The 27,552-nt window shown below is 37.1% G+C and overlaps 1 protein-coding gene across 4 annotated transcripts in view; it reads right to left on the reverse strand.

Annotated features, from left to right (window-relative positions):
• Mid1 (midline 1) overlaps positions 1–27,552 on the reverse strand; it is a 369,236-nt gene that overhangs the window by 68,859 nt on the left and 272,825 nt on the right. For all 4 annotated transcript variants that reach the window (XM_085837898.1, XM_085837899.1, XM_085837896.1 and 1 more), the window contains exon 3: positions 15,486–15,581. In XM_085837898.1, the coding sequence (XP_085694024.1) occupies positions 15,486–15,581 (96 nt within the window). The remainder of the gene's footprint in view (positions 1–15,485; positions 15,582–27,552) is intronic.

A 27,552-nucleotide genomic window follows, 5' to 3' on the forward strand; every position in this document is an offset into this window, starting at 1 on the left:
CTTGGTTTCTGTTAGTAAGATTCTTACATTTGCCTTTCACCATCTGGTAATATCTGGAGTTTGTTGGTATAGCTGTCTCTGGTTCGTGCTTGTTCCTCAACTGATTCTGTTAGCCTCTGTCAACAGACCTGGGAGTCTAGCTCTTTCCTCAGTCTCAGTGGTCCAAGTACTCTCTGCAGGCAACCTTTCCTCTTGCAGGGAAGGTGCACATATACCTGGCTTTCACCTGCCTCCTGGCTGAAGATGAAGGCCCCCCAAATGGGACCTGTCCCAGAAGCTGTGTTGCTTCTGCCTCTCCCAGAAGCTATGTTGCATCTGTAGTCCGCACTCTCACCTGAGCAGACTAGTCTCTGAGGGATCCGGGATCCATGATGGCTCCCCCACCTGCTCTGGCAGAGCCCTCCAGGGTGGACACCTCTCCTCTGGCAAGGAAGGTGCCCGGATGTCTGGAGCCCGAAAAGGGGTCTTTCTCAGAAGCTGTGTTGCTTCTGTAGTTCACACTCTCACCTGTGCAGACTAGTCTCTGACCCAAGATAGCTCCTCCACCTGCTCTTTTTAAGATTTTTAAATAATTCTTATTACTCTCTCCTGTGCAGACTAGTCTCTGACCGAAGATAGCTCCTCCACCTGCTCTTTTTAAGATTTTAAATAATTCTTATTATCTACTTTTAAAGCAAATACATTTTATAAGAAGACCAAACACAATCACTCACAGGGGATCCTTAAATCAGTGTTTGATTAACTTAAGCTGACAAGTCTCAACTTCATTAAATGATCAATTCCATCTACAAAGCAGTTAATTAAGCTATTTTAAAACAACAAGGTAAATATTCTCATACAAAAAAAATGCAGATTCAAGGGACACATCAACAGATTTTCATGACCAACACAACAAAGATATAAGACTTTTTTATAATCCCAGAAAACATACTCAAACCTTATTTATAAGCAATTCTCACTTCAGATAATCATTGCTCATATATTATAAACAAATTCCTGGAACATTTAAAACTATATATTTATAAATTTCATCTTCAGTTTACTTCATTTCTTCAGATTCATAAAAAGATTAAGTGAAAGCTTTAAGAAGTTCAGCACTTCCAAATCCTAAGTAGCTCTCTGTAAGTCTCATGAATTAAATTTAGAAGCAGGGTGAGGGAGGCTATGATAGGGTGTTTCTGGGAGGGAGGGAAACCAGGAAAAGGGATAACATTTGAAATGTAAATAAAGAAAATATCCATTAAAAGAAGAAACTTAGAAAGACAAGTTCTACTGAACATTTCAATGTTGCTTAATTATATTTTAAATTGGAATCTGAAAGCAAAATTTTCAAATTTCTATTATGTGTCATATCTTAAATGGTATCCATTGACATACAAATGTTTTAATACTAAATTATAACAAAATATTGATTGTATTATTTATGTTTTTGACTTCTACACGTGTTAAATTTCTTTTGAAGAAGGAAAACAAACTCTTTAGAGGAAGTAAATTTATTATCTCAAAGAAATCGGGTAAGTGAAACAATGGCTAATGACCAAAGATTGAAGAATACTTCGGAAGACCTTTCTGATCCTATTGGTAGCACAAATGTGTTTGTACACTTACTGAGCCTTTGTGAAGATCTGCTGGGCATAATTTACTGACACTTTTCCCCGTGATCTATCATTCTAAACACTGCTTTCATTATATCACCTACTTTGGGTAGTTCAGTTATATATGCATTCTCATTCATATTCTTTCCCTCATCTCATTTTGTTGTGTTGACCAGCCTGGCCTGAAACTCACAGTGTAGACCAGGATGATTTCAAAGTCATAGTCTTTCTGCTTTGGTCTTGTGAATGTTTGATTACAGGTATGAACCACAGTGACTAGCTTATCTCATTTCATTATTCACTGATATTTTTGTTATGTCTGGCTTTATGCCACATATCTATGGCCAATGCATAATGTTTACATGAAAAGGCTATTGAGATAATTATATTAGAAAGTAACTATAGGATCTTGTCCAGTGGCCATAATTGTTTTTAGGGTACTTTTGTATAAATTCTATTACATTTGCTTTTCCTATTCCCCAATATATTTGGTTATGGAAATATAATTACTTTATACAGCAATATCCTTCTCCTGACACCAGCATGTGTAAAGTGTATACCATCTTCCCAATCTTTTTGAAAGACAAAGGATCATATGATGGTGTAATTCAACCTCATCTAGTCAGAGAATTATGCCTTCATGAAAGTATCATCACTGTTCATATAGGAACTTGGTATTATATCTAGTGAAGATAGTTTTTTTTTTAAGCAGAGTAGAAGTTCTACCATACATTATAGGAACCTTTGTGTGTTGTTTCTCACTGAGAGCCTTTTGAACTCAGAGGTAGCCTCAAATTATTTAAATAGCTGAATTTTAAAATTCATACTTCTTTTTCAAACCAAAACAAGCAGTGCTACAATTGCACTCTTGTTAATGGGAATTTCATATGCATGACTCAATCATTTTGATGTAGAATTTCAAAATTTGAATAAGCCTCCAGTTTTTCCTACATTTGACCATTAAAAATAGAAGTCAGTGGAATGAGGATACAAAATGATTGATATGTCCTGTGTTTCTAATTAAGGTATACCTATTTTACACACAAGGATATTATGGCTTGATTGTCATAAGAAAATATGTTGATACCATTTATTGAGGGAAATAATTTAAGAATGTATTAAATCTAGAAGTAAAAGAAGTTGGATAAACATTATTCAAAGATTGTTGCTTCACTTGATCTTAACCAAAAAGCCAAGAAGTGATGCCACAAGGAGCCCATGCCTGACACTGTCAGGAACCAGAAGACCAACATCTCAGAGACCTAGGATAGAACCACACAGGGCTAGAACAAAGAAGTAAGTTAAATGATTCCTAATGATATTCTGCTATACTCATAGACAGAAGCCCAGAAAGGCTCTATCCAGCAACTGATGGAAGCAGGTGAAGAAACTGACATCTAAATATTAGGGAGAACTCAGTGAATTCTGCAGACTTGAGGGAAGAAGGTTTGTAGAAGACAGAGGGCTCAAGGACAACACAAGAAAACCCACAGAATAAAGAAACCTAAAGTGATAGTGACTCACTAATACTAAACTGACAACCAGGAAGCCTGCATGGGTCTGATGAAGGCCCTCTACAAATAAATGTTACAGTGGTGTAGCTTCATCTTCTTGTGAGACTCCTAACAGTGGGAACAGGGGCTGTTCCTGACTCTTTTGCCTGCTTTGGGGACCCTTTTCCTCCTACTGAGTTGTCTCATCCAACCGTACTTAATACAAGTGGAGGTGCCTAGTCTTACTACAACTTGACATGCCATGTTTGGTTGATATATCTCAATGGCCTGCACATATCTGAAGGGATACTGAGGAGGACTAGATTTGGGAGAGGTGGGAAGAGGGAGTAGTGGGGGCTAAGAGGGATGCTGAAACTGCAGTTGCGATGTAATATATGAAAGAATAATTTTTTTCAAAAGATTATTACTTATTGTGATCATGTCTGTGAATGAACTGTGAATGAACTGAAGTTTGGGAAGCCAATCTTCTACCTGCTCTTCATGGTCACCCTCTTTCATCTTGGACTTGCTCACCTTGAATCCATCCATCTAAGCTTATCTTATGTGAAATCTGTGTTGTTGATAACTCTAATGGCCATTTAAAAGGGTATCACAAACTTTTCCTATTATATTTTTACTTTCATTTTTCTTTTTTAAAAAATGGGATATTTTATTTGTTTACATTTCAAATGTTATCCCCTTTTCCCAGTTTCCCCTTTGAAAACCTCTATCCTATCCTCTTTACGCTGCTTCTATAGGGTGCTCCTCCACCCACCCACCCACTCTCTCTTCACTGCCCTAGCATTCCTCTACACTGGGGCATTAACCCTTCACAGGACCAAGGGCCTCTCCTCCAATTGATGTCAGATAAGGCAATCCTCTGCTACATATGCAGCTGGAGCCTTGGGTCTCTCCATGTGTACTCTCAAGAAAATAAAAGCATACAATTCTTATGGATAATTTTTATTCCCAAGACTGTTGGATCTAATGTAGCAGAGGATGGCCTAGTTGATCATCAATGGGAGGAGAGGCCCTAGGTCCTGTGAAGATTCTATGCCCCAGTATAGGGGAATGCCAGGACCAGGAATAGGAATGGGTGGGTTGGGGAGCAGGGCTATGGCAGGATAGGAGATTTTCGGAGGGGAAACTAGGAAAGGGGATAACATTTGAAATGTAAATAAAGAAAGTATCTTATAAAAATATGTATATGTGTGTGTGTGTATATATATATATATATATATATATGAATATTAGATCTAAGTATGTTTTTAGATAATACTTTTATAAATAATCACTTTAGTTCCCACTGTGAAAAAAGTTTTTTATTAGTTTTATATTATAAAACATTAATTTTTTGTAATTCCAGTGGCAGAAACTATATATATATCCCAAGAAGTGAACTTGTTTTCTAAAATGATGAAGTTAAATATAGTGTGGCAGTTCTTTTGCACCTGTGTTCTGGGAATTCTACAACTTGAACTGGAGAAAACAATTTCACTATAGTTTTGGCCACAAAAGGGTTTATGAATGCTGACAATTATCCAATTACATTGTTAACCTTTTTTGGGCTTTATGCATGAATGGGGGTTTGCTGGTATAGTTTAACATGACCCAGAGTCCAACTCCAAATAATACCTCACAGCAACCTGGCAGGGTGTCAAATGAAGTGGGAATCTGTCACTTCTCTTGAAGTAGCAATGAACTAAAAATCTCAATACAACTTTAGATACTACAGTTGCTCACTACAGGATCTAGCTCATCCAGATCGTACGTGTCCAAAAGATGTAAACAGCATGCATGTGTATGTGTGTATGTTTATATGTGTGTTTCTCTGTGTACATTTGTGGTGTGTGTGTGTGTGTGTGTGTGTGTGTGTGTGTGTGTATGTGTGTATGTGTGTATGTGTATTTGAATGCTGGCCTCTATCCAATGCTCTGGTCTGGATGATGCAATTGCCATTGTCTCCACAAAAATAGAATGTTTTCCCATTTGAAAATGGCACAATTAATTGAAGCAGAAATGCTCATCTTTACTTGCAGTTTGGCATTATTTCAAAGTTTATAAATAATGATTTTAAGGCTTGATCAATGATTTAAAGTCTTCTACACACCTATCCATTCATTTTAACAAAGTATTCTCTGTACTATTTTACATCATTCAAGATAATTCATCCCCATCAATCCTCTAGTGAAAAAACATGATTAATTCATTCACAAAATATCTAGTGCTCCATCTGCAAATAATGGGAGGTCACAGAAGGCCAGGAAAGGAAGAAACTTTCAATTAAAAGAAAACAAAAACAAAACAAAACAAAAAAAACAGACGAAAAAAGGAGGGGGCAAAAAAAAAGCCACAGAGAATTGGAAAAGTGACTGAAAGTGGATTACAGGACAGAAAGATGGCTTGTCAGGTAAGGGAGCTTGCTTCCCTGAGGACTCGAATTCAGTCCTTGGAATATTCACAGTGGAGGAGAGGACCAATTGCCAAAATTGTTTTCTGATCTTCACATAAGGGATACAGTTAACATGCACATTCTCACACACATGTATAAACACACACACACACACACACACACACACACACGGTTACATTTTGAAGGTGATTACAAACACTGAGGCGAGCACACTGACAATCTGCTGGACTTGAACTTGGGGAAGGATGATTAGTCAGATGGGCCTCTATCTTCCAGAAACAACAGCTGCAATTATTTACAAGTGTTTCCTTGTTCCCTATTACTATCTCAGTGTGGATTGATACTCAAATTACCAACAATTCCCCAATTGGTCTTTTTTGTTTGTTTGTTTGTTTGTTTGTTTGTTTTGGTTTTTTTTTTTTTGTTTTTTGAGACAGGGTTTCTCTGTGTAGCCTTGGCTGTCCTGGAACTCACTTTGTAGACCAGGCTGGCCTCGAACTCAGAAATCCGCCTGCCTCTGCCTCCCAAGTGCTGGGATTAAAGGCGTGCGCCACCACGCCCGGCCCCAATTGGTCTTTTATAATATGTTATATTTGCTACAAAAACAAGAGTAATGGCTCTTGGTATTGTCTTAAGGAATTAAATAGGCTTTCTGATTTTTCTAAGAAAATTGAGAAGAAGTGTGATAATGAGAGCTGTATTCCATATTTGACTTACAAAGAGTAAATTCAGAGACTAATTCTTTTTAAAATTTAAATAGAATATTTTTCCATTTATTTGTAGTCAGCATCTCACTATGTTACCCAGGCTCTCCTTGAACAATCCATCCTATGCCAGAAAATCCCCAGTCCTGATTGTGTGTGTGTCTCTGTGTGTGTGTGTGTGTGATCACATTCAGATCCTGACCACAAACCTCAATCACTACTCATAAGCTTGTTTTATGCTCCAGATAACAGTAACTTCAAACTTGACCTGAGGGAGCTTTTACTGTAATACTCTCCTGGAGGAACCAAAGCAGAACAGTTAAAAACCTATTGTTTCTAAAACCCCAGACATCAACTTAACACAAACAGTTTGTTGGGAGGCTCTCTGAAGTTGCTCTTTCAATGCCTCTCATTCCCAAGTCCCAAACTGCCTTGGACTTTACACTGTTTCTTTTCTAGTTTTAAAAAACCAGCACTCACACAATCACAAGGCCATTTCATTTGCTTGCCCTCTTTTGTTAGATAAGTTATTAAAACAATCAGGGAGCAGACCTTCAAGAGTTTCCATTTTTAAAAGAAAGCAGAAGTGAACCCCTGGGAGGAGGGGTGAACTTATGAGGATGTAACATTTCCTACTAAGGCCTGAGAAAGAATTCATTGATTGAATTTACAACAATGAGGAGTCACCTCTGTGCTGTGAGTTTTCTTAGCTCCCGCTAGCATGGGAATGTTATTTTCCTCATGAATTCTCAGACTCAGAATACATGGACAACTTCAGGAAGAGGAAAAGGAAGAAGTACAATCTAGGAGCCTATGATGTGAAGCAGGAAATTCTTTTCAACTGTACTGACTGAAAAGAATAGCTTGCTGGTGCCCAACATATTCCACCACATTTTTGGAAGTCCCTTAATAGTGTGGCATTTTCGCATGGATGGCTGATTATTTTGCAAGAGGATAAAATCAATAACAAAGAGAAATTTAAAAAAAAAAAAAAGGATAGGAAGGAACATGGCTGATCCTGGAGTATGGCACCAAATGAAGTAAAAAGAAATAAAAGAAAAGGATGGCTACTCGGTTTTTATAGATATGTGGGAGAACATAGCCAGAGGCAAGAACCTTACAGAGAGTCTGGAGTGGATATGAACACACTGCAATGTGTCATGTGAGGAGAAAGGTGAAGGAGGGCAAGAGAGAGGTGAGAGAGAAGAACCACGTTCAGGGGCCAGGAGGCTCAAGGTTACAAAGAGAAAGGATAACCGAAGTGATTGGATTATTTAGGGAGGAGCAGGCTGTGCCAGAGAGTTCAGAGTAAGGGTTGAGGAATGCCACCCAGGTGGGTCCTATAACAGGGAGGGACTGGTGGATACAGGGAACTTGGGGGCCAGGTCTATTTTGATATGTTAGATAGGTATTTCAGCCATTTGTCCCAGGTTTCAAACATAGCACATATTATTTTTCAAATAGCTACAAATATCAATTTCTGAAATGAGTTAGGTTTTAATTGTGAAGCCAACACAATCTATGTGCTTCTTGAAATGTTGTTGTACCTTCAAGAACCAATTTCAAACTCAGATACCAAATGAAATGCTTCTCAATCCTCATCTCGCCATAGCTGCTCCTTATCTTTCCTTCATGCATGCCTTTCATTTTTCCAGAAGACACAAACACACACACAGAGAGAGAGAGAGAGAGAGAGAGAGAGACAGAGACAGAGAGAGAGAGAGACAGAGAGAGACAGAGAGAGACAGAGACAGAGAGACAGAGACAGAGAGACAGAGACAGAGAGACAGAGACAGAGACAGATACAAAGAGAGAGAGAGAGAGAGAGAGAGAGAGAGAGAGAGAGAGAGAGAGAGAGAGAGAAAGAGAGAAAGGGAGAAAGGGGGGAGGGAGAGGGAGAAGGAAACAGAGGGAGACAGAGAATGGATGCACTCCTACATCTCTTCATATGCCCTGCAAGCAGTGCTTCTTTCTCCAGTACCTCTCCTTAAGTCAGACTCACATCTTCCCTGTTGTCTTTCTTAATAGTCAGCAGAAACTACTTTCTCTCTTCTCTGAAAATTTGAAGTATATAATCCACACCTTTCATGTGGCAATAACAATTTTCCATTGTGTTCTAGGTGTTCTTAGTGAAGACAATGAGTCCCCGATGAGAAAGTACCTTTGATACCTAACACAGTGGACCACATATGTAGGTGCTCCATTTTTACTAAAAATATGAACAAAATAGGCCCTTGAGCAAATTAAAGTAACAGATTCCAGGCTAAAACTTACACCTTCATCAGCAATACATAGTGAACAAATACAGCTCAACCGTCAACAGTCTCTAGAACAGAAAGTCACAGTAAACAACATTACCCAAAACTTAGAAATAAGGCCAAGGAGGGGCACAGTGAGAGCCTTCTCATGGCATTTCAGTGTATATATTCTGTGAAGCCAACCCTGGCCAGGATCACCTGATTCTCCAGATTCTGGGATTTCTATTTGTTTTTAATTAGGGATTATACTCTACAAAGACCATGTTAGAGAAAACAGATGACATGCAGCTTATTTTACTCAAATATTAAGGACAAACATATTTTCCTGTGGGTCAATAGCTAGCCTTGCACCTAATTTGGGTCTGTCATTCTAGTATCCTTTTTCTTTTTCTTCCTTCCTTCCTTCCTTCCTTCCTTCCTTCCTTCCTTCCTTCCTTCCTTCCTTCCTTTCTTTCTTTTTTTTTTTTTTTTTGGTTGGTTTTTCGGAACAGGGTTTCTCTGTATAGCCCTGGCTGTCCTTTGTAGACCAGGTTGGCCTTGAACTCAGAAATCCATCTGCCTCTGCCTCCCAAGTGCTGGGATTAAAGGCATGCGCCACCACTGCCCGGCATCCTTTTTTCTTTAATGCTTCCTGCTCCCTTTTTTATATACCAGGGTATGATATCCTCTTTTGTTCAAATAGGTTTTATGACTGATGGCTCCTTCATTGAGTCATATATGGACTCAGTCAATTATCATAAAAAAACTTGGAGTTCCTTTTTAAAAAGTATTCTTTGAGAATATTAATAATTAGGATAAATGTAATATTAGGTACTGTTCCTGCCATTTTTCTATTCATAAATAATTGCCTAGTACTTACTTTGAATACATTTCTTGAATTTTAAATTGGGTCACCAACATTTACTTCCACTCCAAAGGATTTACAAAGCAGCAGGTAAATAGATACTCTTAAATTTTGTTAAGAATTACTTCTAATGATATGTATGACTGTTTTTAAATTGGCCACAATTAATTGAGTAATGTTTTTTTTAATGAGTATCTTAACTAGAACAATATCTGATCCCTTGAAATAAATAATCTGGTGGTAAATTTCTTGAATTTATTTCCCATCTGAAAATTACTAAACATGACAGAATATAATTTTACATCACATTACAATGAATAATATTTTGTAAATTCAAGTCATACTAAAATCGCATTAGGAACATGGCATTAGTTCTGAAATTATTACCAGCCATAATGCAAACCAGACACTAATGCTTTGAGAAGTAAGTTGCTGAAATGGGATGAAATAATCACGCTATACATAAACCATTTATAGGATTTACTTTAAAGCACAGGTTATTTGTTTTTACTAAAGAGAAATAATTCTTTCTTATTCCAAACATCAAGTGCCATCACATCATAAAAATAAAATATGACACATGAACATTCTATTTTTCATCCTTTTATTCATATGTTCTTTGCTCTGAAATAATGAAAACATTATGCATCTTCACTATTATTTCCCATATTGTTTAATCAACAAGGTACAAACAAATTCAGTTTCAGTAGACTAGAAAGGTCAAGGTTCTGCAACTTGCAGTTGCCTTCACATTGTATGCTGCACCTAAACAGCATAAAAGGCAGAAGTATCATTTAGTACCAGAAGGAAAGGGTCTGAGGCATGAACCCGAGAGCTAATCCTTTCAACTTCCATGTTGCTTTATTCTCTAACTTTTCTTTCTCCATATACCATATTCATCAGCACTTAAGTGACCAACCGTTAAAATGGATGGTTTAGGCAAGGAAAAACACCACTCTTGTTAGTCCTAAATACTGCAGAAACTTAGAGCTTGAAAAATTTGCCAACGGACTTGCTTCTCAGTAACCAGTTTTAAATTTCTAATCGTGAAGAGGGAGCTTATAAGTAAAATCACAACCTTTATGAACACAAAATATTTTAAACCTTACACAAAATCTCCAATATTTACATAAAAGAGAAGCTTTTAAGCTGAGAGTATTTGAAAGCTTAGCTTTATTGTGCTGGGGATTGTACTATCATAAACACCATTGAATGACATAAAATAAGCTGATATTCCCAAATCCTTTTTTATTAGATATTTTCTTCATTTACATTTCAAATGCTATCCCGAAAGTCCCCTATACCTTCCCCCCACCCCCCACCCTGATCCCCAACCCTCCCAAATCCTGGAATTTTTAAAGACAGTACTTCTGAAATCTATAGGACAAGTCCAAGTCCTGACTACTCATTAAATTCCATAAGCTTTCAGGCAAATTGTACCCCCTTTCCTCTCTGTGTGTCTTCATTTCTGTGGACTGGTTGAGATGTGTGCATGTGGAAGCCTAAGGACAACCTTGTTGTCATTTCTCAGACACCATCCCACCATCTACTGTTTTTTTCTTTTGTGGTCAGGTCAAGTATGCTAGCCTAAATGGTCAGTGAGGGCCTACCTGCTCTCCTTGGCTCAGAGATTACAAGCATGAACCACCCTGACTTGTGATTCGTTTTATAAACTTAGGTTCTAGGGATCAAACTTGGGTCCTTATGCTTGTAAGTCAAACCCTTTAATGCCTGGACAATTTCTTTGGTCCCCACTTCTTTCTTCCTTACTTAAGTTTCAAATGAGGAAAAAAGGGGAGAGATAGTCCAAATTAGGGATATATGAAGGAAAATATGGGAACCTAGTTAAAACAGTAGAAGCTTCCTAGAATATATACATATATAAAGGCAATCTACATGAATTTGCCAAAAAAAATTGGGGAGACAGAGTTTCAACTGGCCTTCTCTGTTCACCAAATTAAGATTCAAGTACCAAAATTGGGTTATATCCAACTTAATTTTTGGCCAAAGGGGTCCCATGGGAATCCCAAAACATCCCAGGCTGCTCTCCACAAATTGACAGCAAGGCTCCATTGCTGAAGGCAATACCTATACAGTTCATTGAATATAGAGAAGGTTAGGCGGTGCCTACAGAGAGCCTTCACTCCTATGTTCTAGTATCTTTAATACAAGAAGACACTCTGCATACTATAAAAAAAATGTAAACCAACCCAACCACTAACCCTTTGATCGTGTCCTGATTACAAGATATGGTAGGGCAGTGGTGGCAAAAAAGCTTGTGGGAGTAACCAATCAATATCTGATTTGATTTAAGGCCTGCTCTATGAGAGAGTATGCATATATAACAATACTTGTGTGACCAAGAACCGGAGACTAGATAGTGCAGGGACCTAGGACAAAACCAAATAGTACTGCTCTAAAAAGAAAGTGTAGCAATATAATGATTCTGCTATACTCATAACTCAGTGCCTTGGTCAGCCATCATCAGAAAAGTTTCTTCCTGTAGCAGATGGGAAAGACTATAGAGACCTGCAGCCAGACATTGTACAGAGAGGGAGAATCCTTAGAACAAATATTCAACCCTAAATGAAATGTCTCTATCAAATACATCTTATCAGGGCTCAGGGTATCACCACAGAAGAGGAGGCAGAAAAAGTATTTGTAGCCAGAGGGCATGGAGAATCCAAGTAAAGGAGGTACTGTACATCAGTGGTTGTCAACCTTCCTAACACTGCAGCCCTTTAATATAGCTCCTCATGTTGTGGTGAGCCCTCAACCTTAAAAATTATTCCACTGTTATTTCATAACTGTTATTTTCTACTTTTATGAATTGGAATGTAAATATCTAATATGCAAGATTTTTGATATGTGACCCCCAAAGAGGTCTTAACCTATGGGATGAAAAGCACTAATCTAAATCAGCATGATCAAAGTTCATATGAACTCACAGAGACTGAAGCAGCATGAACAGGGCCTTCTTCATCGGTCCCTCTGTGTATATATAGCATGGAGTCCAGTTTAATATTTTTATGAGATTCCTGAGTGTGTAATTCAGTGGGCATCTGATTTTTGTGCAATCTCTTGGGGGTAATTTTCTTCTGTTTGTCTTGTCCAATGACATTTCTGTTATATCATGTCATATCATATTAAAAAGATTTTTAAAATTCATTTTCTTCCCTGTAACACATTCACTAATCCAGGATATAAAAAATGTCTAAGTTACATTTTATGTACCAGTAGGAATGAAAACAAAAGCTAATTGAGAGTGATCCTAGCTAAGACTCCTAACAATTCAGAATATGTAGCCTGAATAGACCATCTCCTGTAACCAGACTTCCAATGGAGAGATACCTTCTACATACAATTTACCCTGCCTATAAAATATGCAGGGATAAAGGTACAGCAGAAAGTGAGGGAATGGTCAACCAATGAGAAGGGTTTAGCTTGAGATCCTTGCCGTGAGAGGGACTCCACACATGACACTGTTAATGATATTTGCTATACCTGCAGACAGAAATCTAGCAGAACTATCAACAGAGAGGCTTCACCCAGAAACTAATGGAAACAGATGCAGAGGCCCACAACCAAACATTAGGTAGAGTTTGGAGAATTCTGTGGAAGAGCGGGAGGAAGGATTGTAAGGGGGCGGGGGGGGGGGGAGCGGTCAAGAACAATACAAGAAGACCTACATAATCAAATAACCTGGCCCTATAGAGTCTCACAAAGGCTGAACTTCCAACCACAGAACATGCATGAGGCTGAACTAGGCCTTCAGCACATGTATAACAGTTGTGTATCTTGGTCTTCCTATGGGACTTCTAATAGCAGAAACAGGGTCTGTCTCTGACTCCCTTGTCTGACTTTGGAACCCTTTTTCCTAACTGGGCAGCCTCATCTAGCTGAAATAGGAGAAGATGTCCCTAGTCTTATTAGTTGAAAGGGGAAGGGAGGTGGGTGGGAAGGACTAGGAGGTAGGAGAGAGGTAATGTAAAAGTAATGAATGAATTCATTGATAAATTAATTTTTAAAAGCTACATTCTATGAGATCAGTGTCTGATTGACTACTCTGCTATTCTTTAATTGTGCTATTATCTGAAACTGTAGAGAACCAATATGTTATGATTTTTATTATTTCTGTACTAGATTATGAATCTACTTTTATAGCACTAGGCACATAAGGACATGTGTTATAATTACTGATTAGGGAAGATAAAAATGACTACAAAACATCATCATTTCAAAAGTAGCTAGTTCATATATTTGTATACTTCAAAAATAAACACATTAAACATCTCTCTGTTTTTCTGCATGCCAATTCCTGGTAATCTCTATACTAACTCCTATTCCAAGTACTTCAAATAAGTTAAAGTCATAGAAATTTTATTCTTTTATGTTTGACTTATTTTACCTATCATAATGTTTTTTTAAAAAACAAATACATTTAGAATGATGGGAATATTTTGGATGTAGTGGTGAGTAAACATAGAATATTAAAAATGTACTGAATGCTGCTGAATAGTGGGAAAGTTGTAAAAATGATCAATTTTCACATACTCGGGTTTAATAATTCCTCTCATAATTCCCAGTCCTATATTGTCTCAAGAGTAATTTTCTCTGGTTCATTTCCCATGTTTTTATTTTTATTTTTCCTATGTCCTTGACTGTGTAATGGACATGGTGACTAATACATTTCAAGACGCTAGGATTTCGGTTATATGTTTTAAATATATATTTTAACTAAAAGAGAATTACATCACTTTCCTCTACCTTTTTTTTTCTCTAGCCCCTCTTAGGTATCCTCCCTCCAGTTACTTCATGGTCCCCAGCTCTCAAGCTAATAGCCTCATTTTCTGTGATTATTATTGCTATATATACATATAAGTATGAATATGTATATATATACAAATATGTAAATGTACTTTGATGAAGTCTGAAAAAAGTAAACATTGTCTTTCTAAACAGGAATATTAGGGAGAGATGTACTTGTAAGCATTCAAAGCTCTAGTTAGCTGAGAGGTATCATGCATGTATGTCCAGAATAATTTTCTTGAGATATTTTCTTACACTAAATAGATCTATTAAACAATCTATTAACCAACATAATAAATAACATACAGATAGATGGGTCTTCTGCTTCTATTTCAAAATAAGTGAACCAGAGTCTGAAATTCAATAATAAATTACATTTGAATCCTATTTTCAAAGACTTTACATTCTCATTGGAAAAGGTGGAACCAATATGCAAAATATTGCTTAAAAATTCATTCAAAGATTATTGATAAAATATTTTGGCTTGAAGAAAAGAGACATGATCTGGTACATAAAGCAGAACAAATATTCACAACTGAAGTGGCCCTCAACTTGTACCTGCTTTTATGGCAGGTACACCTTCAAAACACTTACAAAACACCTTCAAAATTGTGCTTTTGGGGGCTGTTGTGAGGGTGATTATTAGGAATGTCATGCAATATTCAACTCAGACGTTAGGGATGCGGCACCCTTGGATGTAGAAGTATCTAAACTTCTAGTTCTTTCCAGTTTCATCTATTGTTTATGATTGGCTTCTGACAAATATTTAATATTAAGAAAGATTTTTCTTTTTAAAATATGTATTTTTGTATTATTATTTGAGTTTGTGTGACATGTGTGGGTGTGCACTGTGAGGGTGCCTAAGGAGGCCAGAGGAGGATGTCAGCTCTCTGAGGCTGGAGTTGCAAGAGATTATAAGATATCTGACTTGGAAAATGTTCTTAAGAGTTAAGCCATCTCTCTAGCTCCAGGAAAGATTTCTTCTTTAAAATATAGTGTTGCGTCCAACTCGACCAGCAAGGAAAACACAACCACTGGTTCTTCTTAAAGCAGTTTACTCAGGCAGCTTCTCTCTTCAAAATTCCCCCCATACCTCGGGGTACAAGCATATCCACTCAAGCCACTACCACGCCTCAACCAATCACCACAGGTCACATCACCTCACCAGGCAAGCTTGCTCAGCTAATCAGGGATTAAGGGCGGGCCATCCACCAAATATGGGCTTGTTTACTGCCTAGCACAGATTTCCATCCGGCTGCCCAGGGAGTCCGGAATGGCTTCCCACAATATAGAATTGAGTGGACAGAAAAAGTTCAAGCTAGATCTTTCCATCTGAAATATATCACAGAAGTATGGACTGAATACTCACTTCAACATGTTGACAAGTTTGGATGAGTTTAGCCAAAAGAGTCTCCAGTTCTGTGTTTCTCTTAATAAGATTGGTGAGATTACTCTCCAAGTTTTGCTGTTTAAAAGAGAAAGAGAAATGTTATTCTGCATACTTTTCATTTTAGTATATACAAAATATTAATCCTCAGAAAAATGGATAGATTTTCAGAGGTATTAATGCTATGAATTATTTTTTCAGGTACTAATAATTTAAACTAGATTTTCAAAAGTTGTATTTCAAAGATTCTTCTAGAAATACTCAATTTTTATGTTTCTATTCATGTTTACTGTGTTACCTCAATTATATTTAATTAGATATTTAATAAGTGCTTGATAGATATGGAACTTGGGAGAAAGTATAAAGCGTTATACCTTTGCCCGAATCAAAACTGATAATAATATATAGCTTAATTTCAGTGTTTTGAGATTTACCAACTTATAATTAAGATGAGGTTAATCTTTTCAAAGCAGGTTTGAATTGACCAGATATGGTTAAAAATATTGCAACTTACAGAATTCATAAACAGTTCTTGTCTCACATATGACAATACATATCTCATACTTTTTAGTCATAATATAGGTTATCCTTTGTTTCTATTTTTCTCTCTATCTGTGTAAATGTCCTTGATCATTATATTTACATCATTATGCATCTCAATATAGGAACATTCCTTAAAAGCATCAAATTTAAAGTTTCCTGGAAAAAATATTTAATCACATTTTGACCACTATAACCATGTGCTCTGCATCAGAGTCATTAAAATTTCTCCATTCCTCCTTGTTGCATGTGTTCTCCATTTAAACTGTCAATTCACTTATTATACATTTACTTATTATACATATTATTCACAAATATGTATTAAGAGTTTAGTAAATGTCAGAATCTGAGAAAGATGCTTTAGTAAATGTCAGAATCTGAGAGAGATGCTAGAGACATAAAAATAAAAAGCCCCATCTCTTGTTCACAGGGAGATGACTGTGTAACTGTGGGAGAGGAGGACTAAAAATGAAGGATGGGGAAAAGGTGATGGCTACCTAGAGGTATCCAAGATGAGGGAATTTTCCACCTGAAGCACAGAGATGGAGTTTTTGTTTCCCAACAGAGTCAAGTTCTTAGAAGATGAGACACAGGTGGACCCGATCATGGTGAAGAATCCTCCATAACCAGGGATGATGACAAGATCAAGAGTAATGAAAGGAATGAAACACAGCTAAAACGTGGGATAATGGGAAATTCCACGAACAAGATATAATAGACTTCAGATCTGTAATGCCACCTAGCATAGAAGGCATAGGGATTGTGGTATGGCTCAGTGGTAGAACACTTGCCTAGCATGGCACTAGATTATATCAAACCAAAGAAAAACAAGCAACAACAAAACCATTTCACCTTAGAATTTATGAAAAAAAATTTAACCTTTTTCTAAACTTTACACTTAAAAATGTATATTAAGAGAGAGAATTATTTTCAACTTATATTTAATGAGTGTGCCAGGGGTAGAAATCTGTTTTTAATGAATTCAATTAATTAATCTGGCATATATCGTACTGCTTAAGTTTGAGGATTTTTATTTATTAGTTTGTTTGAAATACATACTTGCTTTGTAGCCCAGGCTGTCCTCAAACTCCCTCCCCCTAATTTAGAATCTCACATGCTTTGACTACAAGTGTGAACCACCATACCAAGCTTGCACAGTGATTTTTATAAGGAGCACATTTTTGTTTCCCATAGGTTCTTCATCATCTAACCTTTTCTTGTTAAAATGTTTTCTGTTCCTCTTCCAAGAATGCAACTCCCCTCATAATTCCGAGAAAGTTAAACATACTTATTCTTAAGCTATTTTGGGAAAGAAAAGGTTCACATTTCCTGATATTTGCTTAGGATTTCCCAAGGATCTGAATTTAGCTCTTGTCTTGTAATTTTTGTCTGACAGTTCATCTGCTATGAACTTTGTTCTCTGTGTTGTGATTTGGGTATTAATGTAGCCTAGCCAGGGGAGGTGCATACTACAAGTTTAGGACTTGTTCTTTTCCCAAAGAGGGTACTCTCACAAGACACCTATGTTAAAGTGAGGCACAAATCCTGCTTTGGCTCAGTTCCTTGTTTCCTTGCATGTGACTTCCATGTCTGGCTTCAATTCTAGAGGTGTGAGGTGTCCTGTGAGCCAAGTGTGTTCATGAGGAATTTTTGCTTTCAGCTGTGTGAGGCTTGGCTTTTTCCTTAAGAAGTGTACACTTCCGTGAGTGTTCCATGTATCCCCACTGTTCTTCATCCTCACTTTCTAGGAGCAGTGATCTTCCCTTACAATTCCCCTCGTTCCATCTCAGAACCTTGATATTATCCACCTAATGGTTTTGCTTGGGTATATGCACTTGAAGACATCTTACAGAGTGAGTCCAAAAGCAGTTTAAATACAACCTGATTGTTTTCAAATGAATCACTCACACACACACACACACACACACACACACACACACACACACACCACAGCGTTTCTACTATTTGGAGTAAATGAATGGAACCCATAATGACTTTAGAATCAGAGTTAAACATTCCATTACTCAGTGCCTTTGGTTTAGATGTGACTATTGTAAGTGAATTTGTCAGCATTTTTTAGTGTGTTAATCTTAGAGAATCTTTTTAGTTTTCTTCTTGGCTGACCATTCATGGCAGGAAATTTCTAGGGAAATACATCATCTAACTGTTTGCAGTTCAATTGTCATAAGTATAACTTTTAAAAATCTAGTCAGCAAGAAAACCAAACAAATGTGATCCAACGCATTCAGATTTTACAAACATCTGCTTGCTCCCCCTCCTTTATTAAGTAGAACTCTTGCATAAAATCTGTTTTTAATCAACTGATAGAAAAAGTAAAGCCTGTGGTTTAAGCACTTTGACCAACCCAGGTCCTTTGGGGTTATTCAAATTTTAAAAGTAGAAGTGTTAGTGAAGTGCACAAAGAATTACTGAGGTAGTTATAAATACAATAAAGGGAAATTCAGCTGCGAGAAAGTTTTTTTTCCAGGTAGTGCCAAAGGGGTTGACAACATTTTTGAGAGAACATGGGCAACGGGATAGTAACAAAATCCAGTCTTCACTATGCCTTGCATCTGAAGCCTCCACTACAGGGACTTCCCTGGAGGTCTTCTGGAATTTATCTCTGTCATTATCATCCTGTGTGGTGGTGAGCAGCTCTTTAACCTAATTTTGACTGTGCTTTGTAGGGGGGAAAGATAACACTTTTCAATGTAAGAGTCTTGGAACTACAGTACTTGACAGGTGAAGGCAGGAGGATCAGTAGTTCAAGGTCATCCTCAGCTGCATGTTTTGAGTCATCCCTGACTCAAAACAAAACAAAGCAAAACTTCCCTATGTAATGCCTACTTCTTTATGTATACTTGATAGTCTAGAGAATACAAAAAATAGTTTCAGTTTTCTGTTGTCACCTTAAAACCATAAATATTGTTTTCATGTTCCAAAGAGAAACCCAAAGTATAAGTGATCATTTATGATTGATCATGATGTGGTGTGAGCTACCATTCCAAATGAGCAAATCAGTAGATATAGCTTTAGCGCAATTTCCTATACATAACACGAGGATAATGGTCAACATACCTATCTATGCCATCATCAAGGTCATATGAGAAAAGGAATATAGACAGCAGGAAGCTACAGTTATGGATTGAAGGAAAAAATCATTCAGCCTGTTCTTACAGCAATACTGAAATAATAATGTTCCAGCAGACATTATTTTCAAATTTGCTGATGGCTTATTTTTCTTTCTTGAATGCATCTGTGATCCTCTGTCTCAGGGCCGTATCTGGCCCCGGGAAAGGCAAACTGTGGTTCTGGGGAAACCCAAGAGAAACTGATGCCCTAGAATCAGTTCTCTACCAGAGAATACTTGCAATTACTAGACAAATGTTACAGTTCCCTTATCTTCTGGATGGGACCACTCTGTATATCAGTTTATAAAATCTCCCCTATGGCCTTATTGGGCAGGAATGTATGGATCCATAGCAACACCATGCTCACTAAAATGTGCTCTTTCCTCTTTCTTCCTTGTGCTTTGTGGATTATATCCCAGTTCAAACTCTTCGTCAGAGTCTGCTTCTGGGAAGCTGAACTACAACTGTTTCTATGGACACCCCAATACATTTGAGTGTTAGTCCTTCTGATGAGGAATGATGAGGATGGGTGGCTTGATGATTCATCATTTGGGAAAGGTATCTGCAAATCGTCTCTTTCTCCTCAACTAATGTCTAGGTTTTCTGCTTATAAAGGTCACATAGCCTCCAGATTCCAGGTTCTAGAATGACACTGTTAACAAAAGCTAATATGAGGTACACATCTGAGTCACACTTTAAAATTCCTAGTAGTTAAGGTTTTAAAACTAAACTTAATGAACGTTGTTTTAGAGTACTACCAATATGCAAACATTGGTGGAATGTTTTATACTATTTTTCCTTCTTTTTGCTAAGTCTTTGGAAAATTAACTCACATGTCAGTTACATTTCAATTGCATTAACATAAAGCTACTGACTAATAATACTGGACAGTACAGTACTACACACTCAAAAGACCTTTGTAGTAAAGAGTCACATAGAACTTCTGTTGCCTTTACATGGTCTGTGACAATGAGTCAGTTCTGTTGTTTCATCATAAAAATAGCCATAGACATAGCATATAAAAATGAGTGAACAGCACACTATTGTGCTTTAATAAAACTTCATTCACAACACAGGTAATAAATGAGATTTCACCTGTAATTCTTACTTGCCAAAGCTTGGTACAGACTGTACAATGTAAAAAATAAAATAAAATGTCACCATATTTCTGGACTACTACATCACACACACCTTATTTAAAATGCCGATCCTTATCTCTACCATTTTGTGGAAGAATGCAGTCACAGGCACATAGGCCTCAGGAGGAATTCTTTGTAGACAGGATAGAAATACGTTCTTTTTGCTTATGGCTAGCTAGCTTAACTTGACAGAACTCAAAACAATCTGAGGGAAATTCAACATCAATGTAACCTATAGACATTTTATTCCTAAAAACATAATGATTAAGCTCACAAAACAGAGCATGAAGATTCGGATCCCAGCTCTAAGTCATCCAAGAAGTCCTTTCCTGCTCTGTGCCTCACTTTCCTCACAAACTGGCTAAAGTAAAAACAGAAAGAAATGGATGTGACCCCACTAGAGAAAGCCTGGCACAAAGTGTTCTAGGAGCTCTGGGTACAGAGAATAAAGAACTTGTGTTCAATGTTACACTTTTATGAGTATTGTAAAAGCTTAATTTTCTAATTCATCATCGTCAAACTCAAAATTATTTTCCTCCATTTTGCAAACTCTTCAGCAGATTTTGGCCTACTAGCATGTAGCTATAAGACTATACCCTACCCTAGAGTATAATTCCCAGAAATGCTGAGTCAAATTTGTTCAATAGTCTCATGATATTGTATTAATATCACTATTTTCATATTAGCTACACATGCACACACACAGAGAGAGAGAGAGAGAGAGAGAGAGAGAGAGAGAGAGGGAGGGAGAGAGGGAAAGGGAAAGGGAGAGGGAGAGGGAGAGGGAGAGGGAGAGGGAGAGGGAGAGGGAGAGGGAGAGGGAGAGGGAGAGGGAGAGGGAGAGGGAGAGGGAGAGGGAGAGGGAGAGGGAGAGGGAGAGGGAGAACTAATTCTCAATGAATGTTAATATCACTAGTCAGTGCCATATTAAATAAAGCCTTCTTTACTTTCTAATCTCAACGGGAAGTTCTTATAGAGTCTTAACTGTGTATTTCTCTTACTCTCCCAACTCTCTCACTATGTTTCTGCCATCCTATGACAGTGTCGTGTGGTCCCCAGCTTGATTTTCAGGCTGAGCACAGGCACGTGTTCTTCCCTGTGTCTAGAGTGCATATATATATAATCTATATAAAATATATATAATATATATATATATATAATCATGGAATAATCACTTTTTAAAAGAGAGCCAAACAAAACCATAGTATGCATCAAGTACCTACCATATCCTCATCTCTGCTTATCCCATCCCCATCATATATCTTCAAATAATCATAGGGGAACATTCCACATAAAAAATTGAATATTCACTGGCCATCCTTTCTGAAATCTAATGTAGTAACTGAAATCAAAGGAAGTTTCTCCTAGAGTTACTTCACAACCTGTTCCTTTTGAGTTTTGCACAGTACTGGTAGTTCTATGAGAGGAAATAACCTCTCAGAACAGTCATTGCTGAGAAGGTTAAGTGCTATGGTTTGGATGTGGTTGACTGTTCCATAAGGATCCATTTGCAATTAAAGACTTGGCCTTGAGGGTAGTCCTCCTGGAAAGTTGTAGAAAGAATCTTTATGATTAGGACCTTGAAAGAGATCACTGGGCAACACACCTTAGAAGGTTGTTTTCATGAGGTCCATTAGTGGTTCTCTCAAGAAGCCTATTATATAAAAGGCTGAGTTGGAATTTCCCCCAGTTCACTCCATCTCCTGGCTCAAGATGTGATTTCTCACTCCAACAAACAATTCCACCATTGCCTTCTACCACTGCTATGGGACCTTCAGTAGAACTCAGTCTATACAGGTACCATGACCTTGGCTCTCAGAACTCTGAACAAAACAAACCTTTCCTTCACTCAGAGTCAGGGAGCAAAGAGAGGCAGGAAGATATATATATATATATATAGAGAGAGAGAGAGAGACACACACACACACACACAGGAAAACCAGTAAAGCTTTTCTTTTTGTAAAATGTTAACTGCTTGATCTATTTCATTATAGTTCAAACAAGCTGACAAATACCATAAAGTTTTAGTGAGTGTACTACTACTACATGCATTCCAATGCTAGCCTTCAACCACTACCACCACAGAGGAATACACACAGTTCAGGATGGTACCTATAAATGTAATGACACAAGTGGTTAGTTTGACTCTTATATTTACCAAAAATATTAATGCGGGCCAGATTCTGAAAGATAAAATTGTAAAAGGTGTGCAGCATACATTCTTTATGCATAAAGGTGATTTATTCTTCCTATTAGCTTAGTTTTTAATGTATGTATTTGTAATTCATCTTCATTCAGAGTCCTAGTTAAACTATTACATGGTACATACTTAGTGAGGTTTATTTGAGTTGATAATTTCACAATCTATGTTGAGATTGATGATTTTTACATCAATGTGTGTATAAGCCTTGAGGCATCAATATGACCATCAACAGAGAGAAGTAAATCCAACTGAACAGATGATCTCTGGTCTTCTACGCAATCAAATAACAAGGTAAGCAGACAAATGCTCCTAATTTCAGCCTTTGGAGACCTCTACCTAAGAGTCAAATTGCTGGGAATTAATGACTTGTCATTGAACTCTACTATTAAAATGTAGGGCTGAAATAGGAGATTTCAGCAATCCTTTTGGGTTTTCCCAGGCCTTAAAAAATGTTTGCTCTTATTCTGAAGTCAATACTTCAGAATCTCTTTAAAGTATAATATTAGGTCTGGATACCTTTCAAGGCAAACACAGATCTGGCTTGTTTCATTCTACAGCATTCGGAGCGACTTTCAGGAACCGTGTTCATAGGCCTGACACCTAATACCACCACTCAAACGCCATCAGGATACAGACACGTCAAGTGCCACAACCCGTATATTTTCTTCTAAGGAAAGTTAATCACAATCCTTAATATGAAAACACACTTGTATTAACACATGCCACCTGCATAAAAACATAAATTCTTTATATGTAACTGAACTCTTAAGATGTTTTAATTACATTGCAAGACTCTGAGGGTATCTTCAGGCATGACTCCCAAAAGACTGCAAAGACATGTGATTGGTGTTGGTTTAATTTTTAATGATTTTTTTTATTGGTTATGATGGTTACTATTTCCAAATGCCCTGGCAAGGCAGGCTGCCCAGGGAACTTCAAAACCTAATAAAACACAATCTGCATACAAATTCAAGTCTAGTGTTCCATGGACTACAATTTAAGTAATTTTGATATGTGATCCTGTATTTACCTTGTCAGGTTTTATTTGAAATTTCTATATTAACACCACAAAATCAGTTCTATATAGTTATAAATTCCATCATCAGGATTTCAATGTTTATTTTTCTAATCTGGTAGTCAATAATATACAGAGAACAATCTTTAAATACTGTTTATGGTCTTAGATGTACTTTCAAATTTTAATTGAGGTAAACAAGTATTGTATAGCTATGTTCATTTAGTTATAATTTTAGTAGATTCAATGCTGAGTTATTTCCAGGTATTAGAGATGTGAGTGGCCTTTTTTAGTCTCTCCTTATTCCCAGTTACACTTCTCCCTCTATAAGAGGTGAGAAATTGACTAGTAATTGCACTTAAGTCTTTTGCCCCAGTTCTAGAAATGGAAAACCTTACCTTGCACATGCCAGGCAAGTGTTCTACCCTCAAGTCAAATCCCCAGCCCTACACTTGTCTGTTCCTAGAATCACTACTGATTGAAGCTATTCTAACAAAGAAACTTTGAACATCTCTAACTTAAATATAATAGCTAAAGTTGAAAGCTTTGTGCCTGGAGAGAAATGTTGACAACTATATGACTATAATGTCAGCAGAACACATTAAGAAGCATTTTATAAGATTACACAACATGGATCTTTCTGGCATGAATACTGTAATTTTGCAGTTTTCTTGGTACTCTCTTTGCCTCAGCACTGCACTGGAGGCTATAGTAATCTTTCATGAGAGCAAACTTACTTTGTAAATTAAGAATCATGCTTCAGGAAATACTGTCTGTCTCTTCAACCTGTCTGTTTGTCTGACCATCTGTCTCATCTGTCTGTTTCATCTGTCTGTCTTGTCTGCCTGTCTGCCTGTCTCCTCTCTCCATCTGTTCGTCTGTCTGTCTGTCTGTCTGACCATCTGTCTCCTCTGTCCATCTGTTTCATCTATCTGCCTGTCTGTTTACCTGTATGTCTCCTCAGTCTCTGTCTGTCTCATCTGTCAGATTGTCTATCTGTCTCCTCTGTCCATCTGTTTATCTGTCTACATGTCTGTTTTATCTGTCTGTCTGACCATCTGTCTCCTCTGTTCATCTGTCTATCTACTTGTCTGTCTGTCTGTATATATGAGTACCTGCCTGCCTGTCTCCTCTGTCTATCTGTCTGACTGATCATCTGTTTCATCTGTCTATCTGTCTGCCTGTCTGTCTCATCTGTCTGTCTGACCATCTGGCTTATCTCCTCTGTCTGTCCATCTGTTTGTCCACTTCATCTGTCTACCTGTTTCATCTGTCTGTCTGTATGTATGTATGTTTAACTGACTGTCTCCTCTGTCCATTGTCTGTCTCATCTGTCTGTCTGACAGACTGACAGTCTGTCTCCTCTGTCCATCTGTTCATCCATCCATCCGTATGTCTATCAGTTTTTCTGTCTGTCTCATCTGTCCTTATGTCTGTCTGTCTATTTCATCTCTTTGTCTGTTGGTCTGTCTGCTCATGTGTCTGTTTTTCTTACAAGCACACACACACACACACACACACACACTTCAATTCATTTACATTTGTTGAAGTGAAAAGCTTTCACATCATGATAATATACATATATCTTAAACCAGAGGCTAATTGATGATCTATAGTCACATGTCAGAGCTTATCTCCTGCCTGATTTTCTGTGGTTTGCTAGATAGTAGATATTACATTTTGGCATTTTTTGCTCTTTTTTGCTCTTTATGTTTTGAGACAGCCTGGACTCAAACTTCTGCCTTTATCTCTTGCATATTGAGATTACAGACATGTACCATCACACACAATGCTTCTTGAAATAGTTTATTTTTAATTTAAAAAATATGTTTTGTTATTTTATGTGATAGGTGTTTTGGGGGCATGTACACCTGTGTACCATTTTATGCAATGTCCAAAGATAACAGAAGAGGACATCACACCCCCTAGAACTGGAGCCACTATGGTTGTGAGCCTTCATGTGGGTGATGGGAACCAAGCCTGTGTCTTTTGTAAGAACAACAACAAAAAAAAAGCGTTCTTAACCTCTGAGCCATCTCTCCAGTCCCTAGACACAATTACCCCCTCATCATTCGTCCATCCATTCATTCACTTTGTATCCAGATTACAAGTAGGTTTTCTCAATTAAAAATAAGAGTGAAAATAAGGGCATGTGTAAAATATAAGAAATTCATATTTTTGCTCCTATGGAATCTTAACAGAACATACGTGTCCCAATTCTTACATGTTCTACCTATTGTTAACTTAAACAGTGGCAGAGTCTATGAAGAAAAATATATTTGCTATTTGGATATTTTCTGAAAATTGTTCTTTTGTTTTGTTTTGTACAAGGAGTTCAAGTACTTTTTTATTATTTTATACAGAACATTCTCTGCTTTCCAAACTATTTAAAAGATTCAATATAAAATTCAAACATTTTCAGCCCTAGCTGCAAGAATATAAGAGTGTGCCTCAAATTCTATTCCATGAATATATGAAAATCCAGAAGAGAAGAACTTTCTGTCTCTTTTTATTAGCTAAGATAATAATATTTATCTCATTCCAGACAAAAGTAACTAAATCACTGGTAAAATGCAATAAATGATTAGAGAAATTGTTTTATTTGTTTTGTTCGGGGAAACGAAAGATTTAGATCAAGGAAGAGAAAGAAACTTTGCTTTCAGATTCAGTCAAGTTAGTAAACCAAGAACATGCATATACCTTAGTCAGTTTTTTGATTATGACTAAGTAAGTTTAGTTTAGGGTGCAAAAATTTGCAATCACTTAATTGCTGTCTCTGTTGATCCTGTTTCCCTCAGCCTTTTTCTCCTTCAGTCATAAAATAGACCTTTAAGTGGGGGGGGGGACTTAGAGCACAGTATAGTAATGTCAATAAAGTCACCTGATATTGATGGATGGCCTACATGTTGTTTGCACATGTCATTTCAAGCTTTACTTCCTCCATCATTCAGGGATTGACTAATGGTGATCTTATCTCTTTTCTTCCATTTTAAGTAGATGATACCATTATCAGATACTCATTAATAAATACATGTCAGCCTTCCTACCTTAAGCAGCATTTTAACTGCTACCTCAAAACATTTATCAGTCCTGAATCTTGAAGTAGTCTCATAGGTTTAGACAGATGCAAATATAGTTTTTGCTATTCAGATATTCTAGGATGACAAAATATCTTCTTTAAGACAGAATATTACATCAAGTATGTCATGTTGGTTCCAATGGATATTGTGAATATATTTCAAGATGAAAGAGCCAAAATAAACTTTGGTCTTATCATTTTGCATAGGTAGCTAGGGCTTATTTTGTTTACATAGTAATGTTTACCTTTCCAAGTTTTATGTTTTACAGGAATTGCCGTTTCTGGCCCAGATGCTGAAAATGACTATTAAAATTTAGTATGTGATCAGCTTTGCCCTTGAATTTGTAGCATTCCCAGGATGGGTTCATACTAGTAGCAGTTTTCACATATCCTCATTGATGATAAAAAAAAAAAGTATTTAAAGCCAAAGGAGGTGACAGACTTTGCCTTAAAAAAGAAATTAAAATTCCATTGTATTCAATGTGTATCTAGTATGTTGGGAATTTATAAAAATCAATGTTGTATAAGAGAATTCTCCTATTGGGACATTTTATAAAATCAAAGAATATAAAAGTATCCAATCATTTTCCATCTCTCAATAACCTTCCAAGACAGACACATGCCTGGGGTTCAGAAAGTGTGACTCTAAAATTATTCTAATTTGTTTCCTTTGTACTTTAGTTCCCACCTTTACTCAGCCCATCCCTCCTGTCTTTAGTGGCACTAATGCTGCAATTTATCATAATTTCCATAGGTTGAAGTGAAAGTATGAGTGCATTAGAAAGAAGCATGATGATGGCCACATACTAGGTGAATGGTTTATTCTTGAACTTAGATATCTTTTTCTGTGGACTTAGAAAACATGATAGTTGGTTTATACCTCCTTCTCAAACAGAGAATCTTAGTAAACTGGTCTGGAGAAAGTTTCAGAAGTTCTTCCTG

This window comes from Mus caroli, unplaced genomic scaffold, assembly GCF_978045245.1.
Source record: "Mus caroli unplaced genomic scaffold, Mus_caroli_1 scaffold_5, whole genome shotgun sequence".
Classification (NCBI taxonomy): domain Eukaryota; kingdom Metazoa; phylum Chordata; class Mammalia; order Rodentia; family Muridae; genus Mus; species Mus caroli.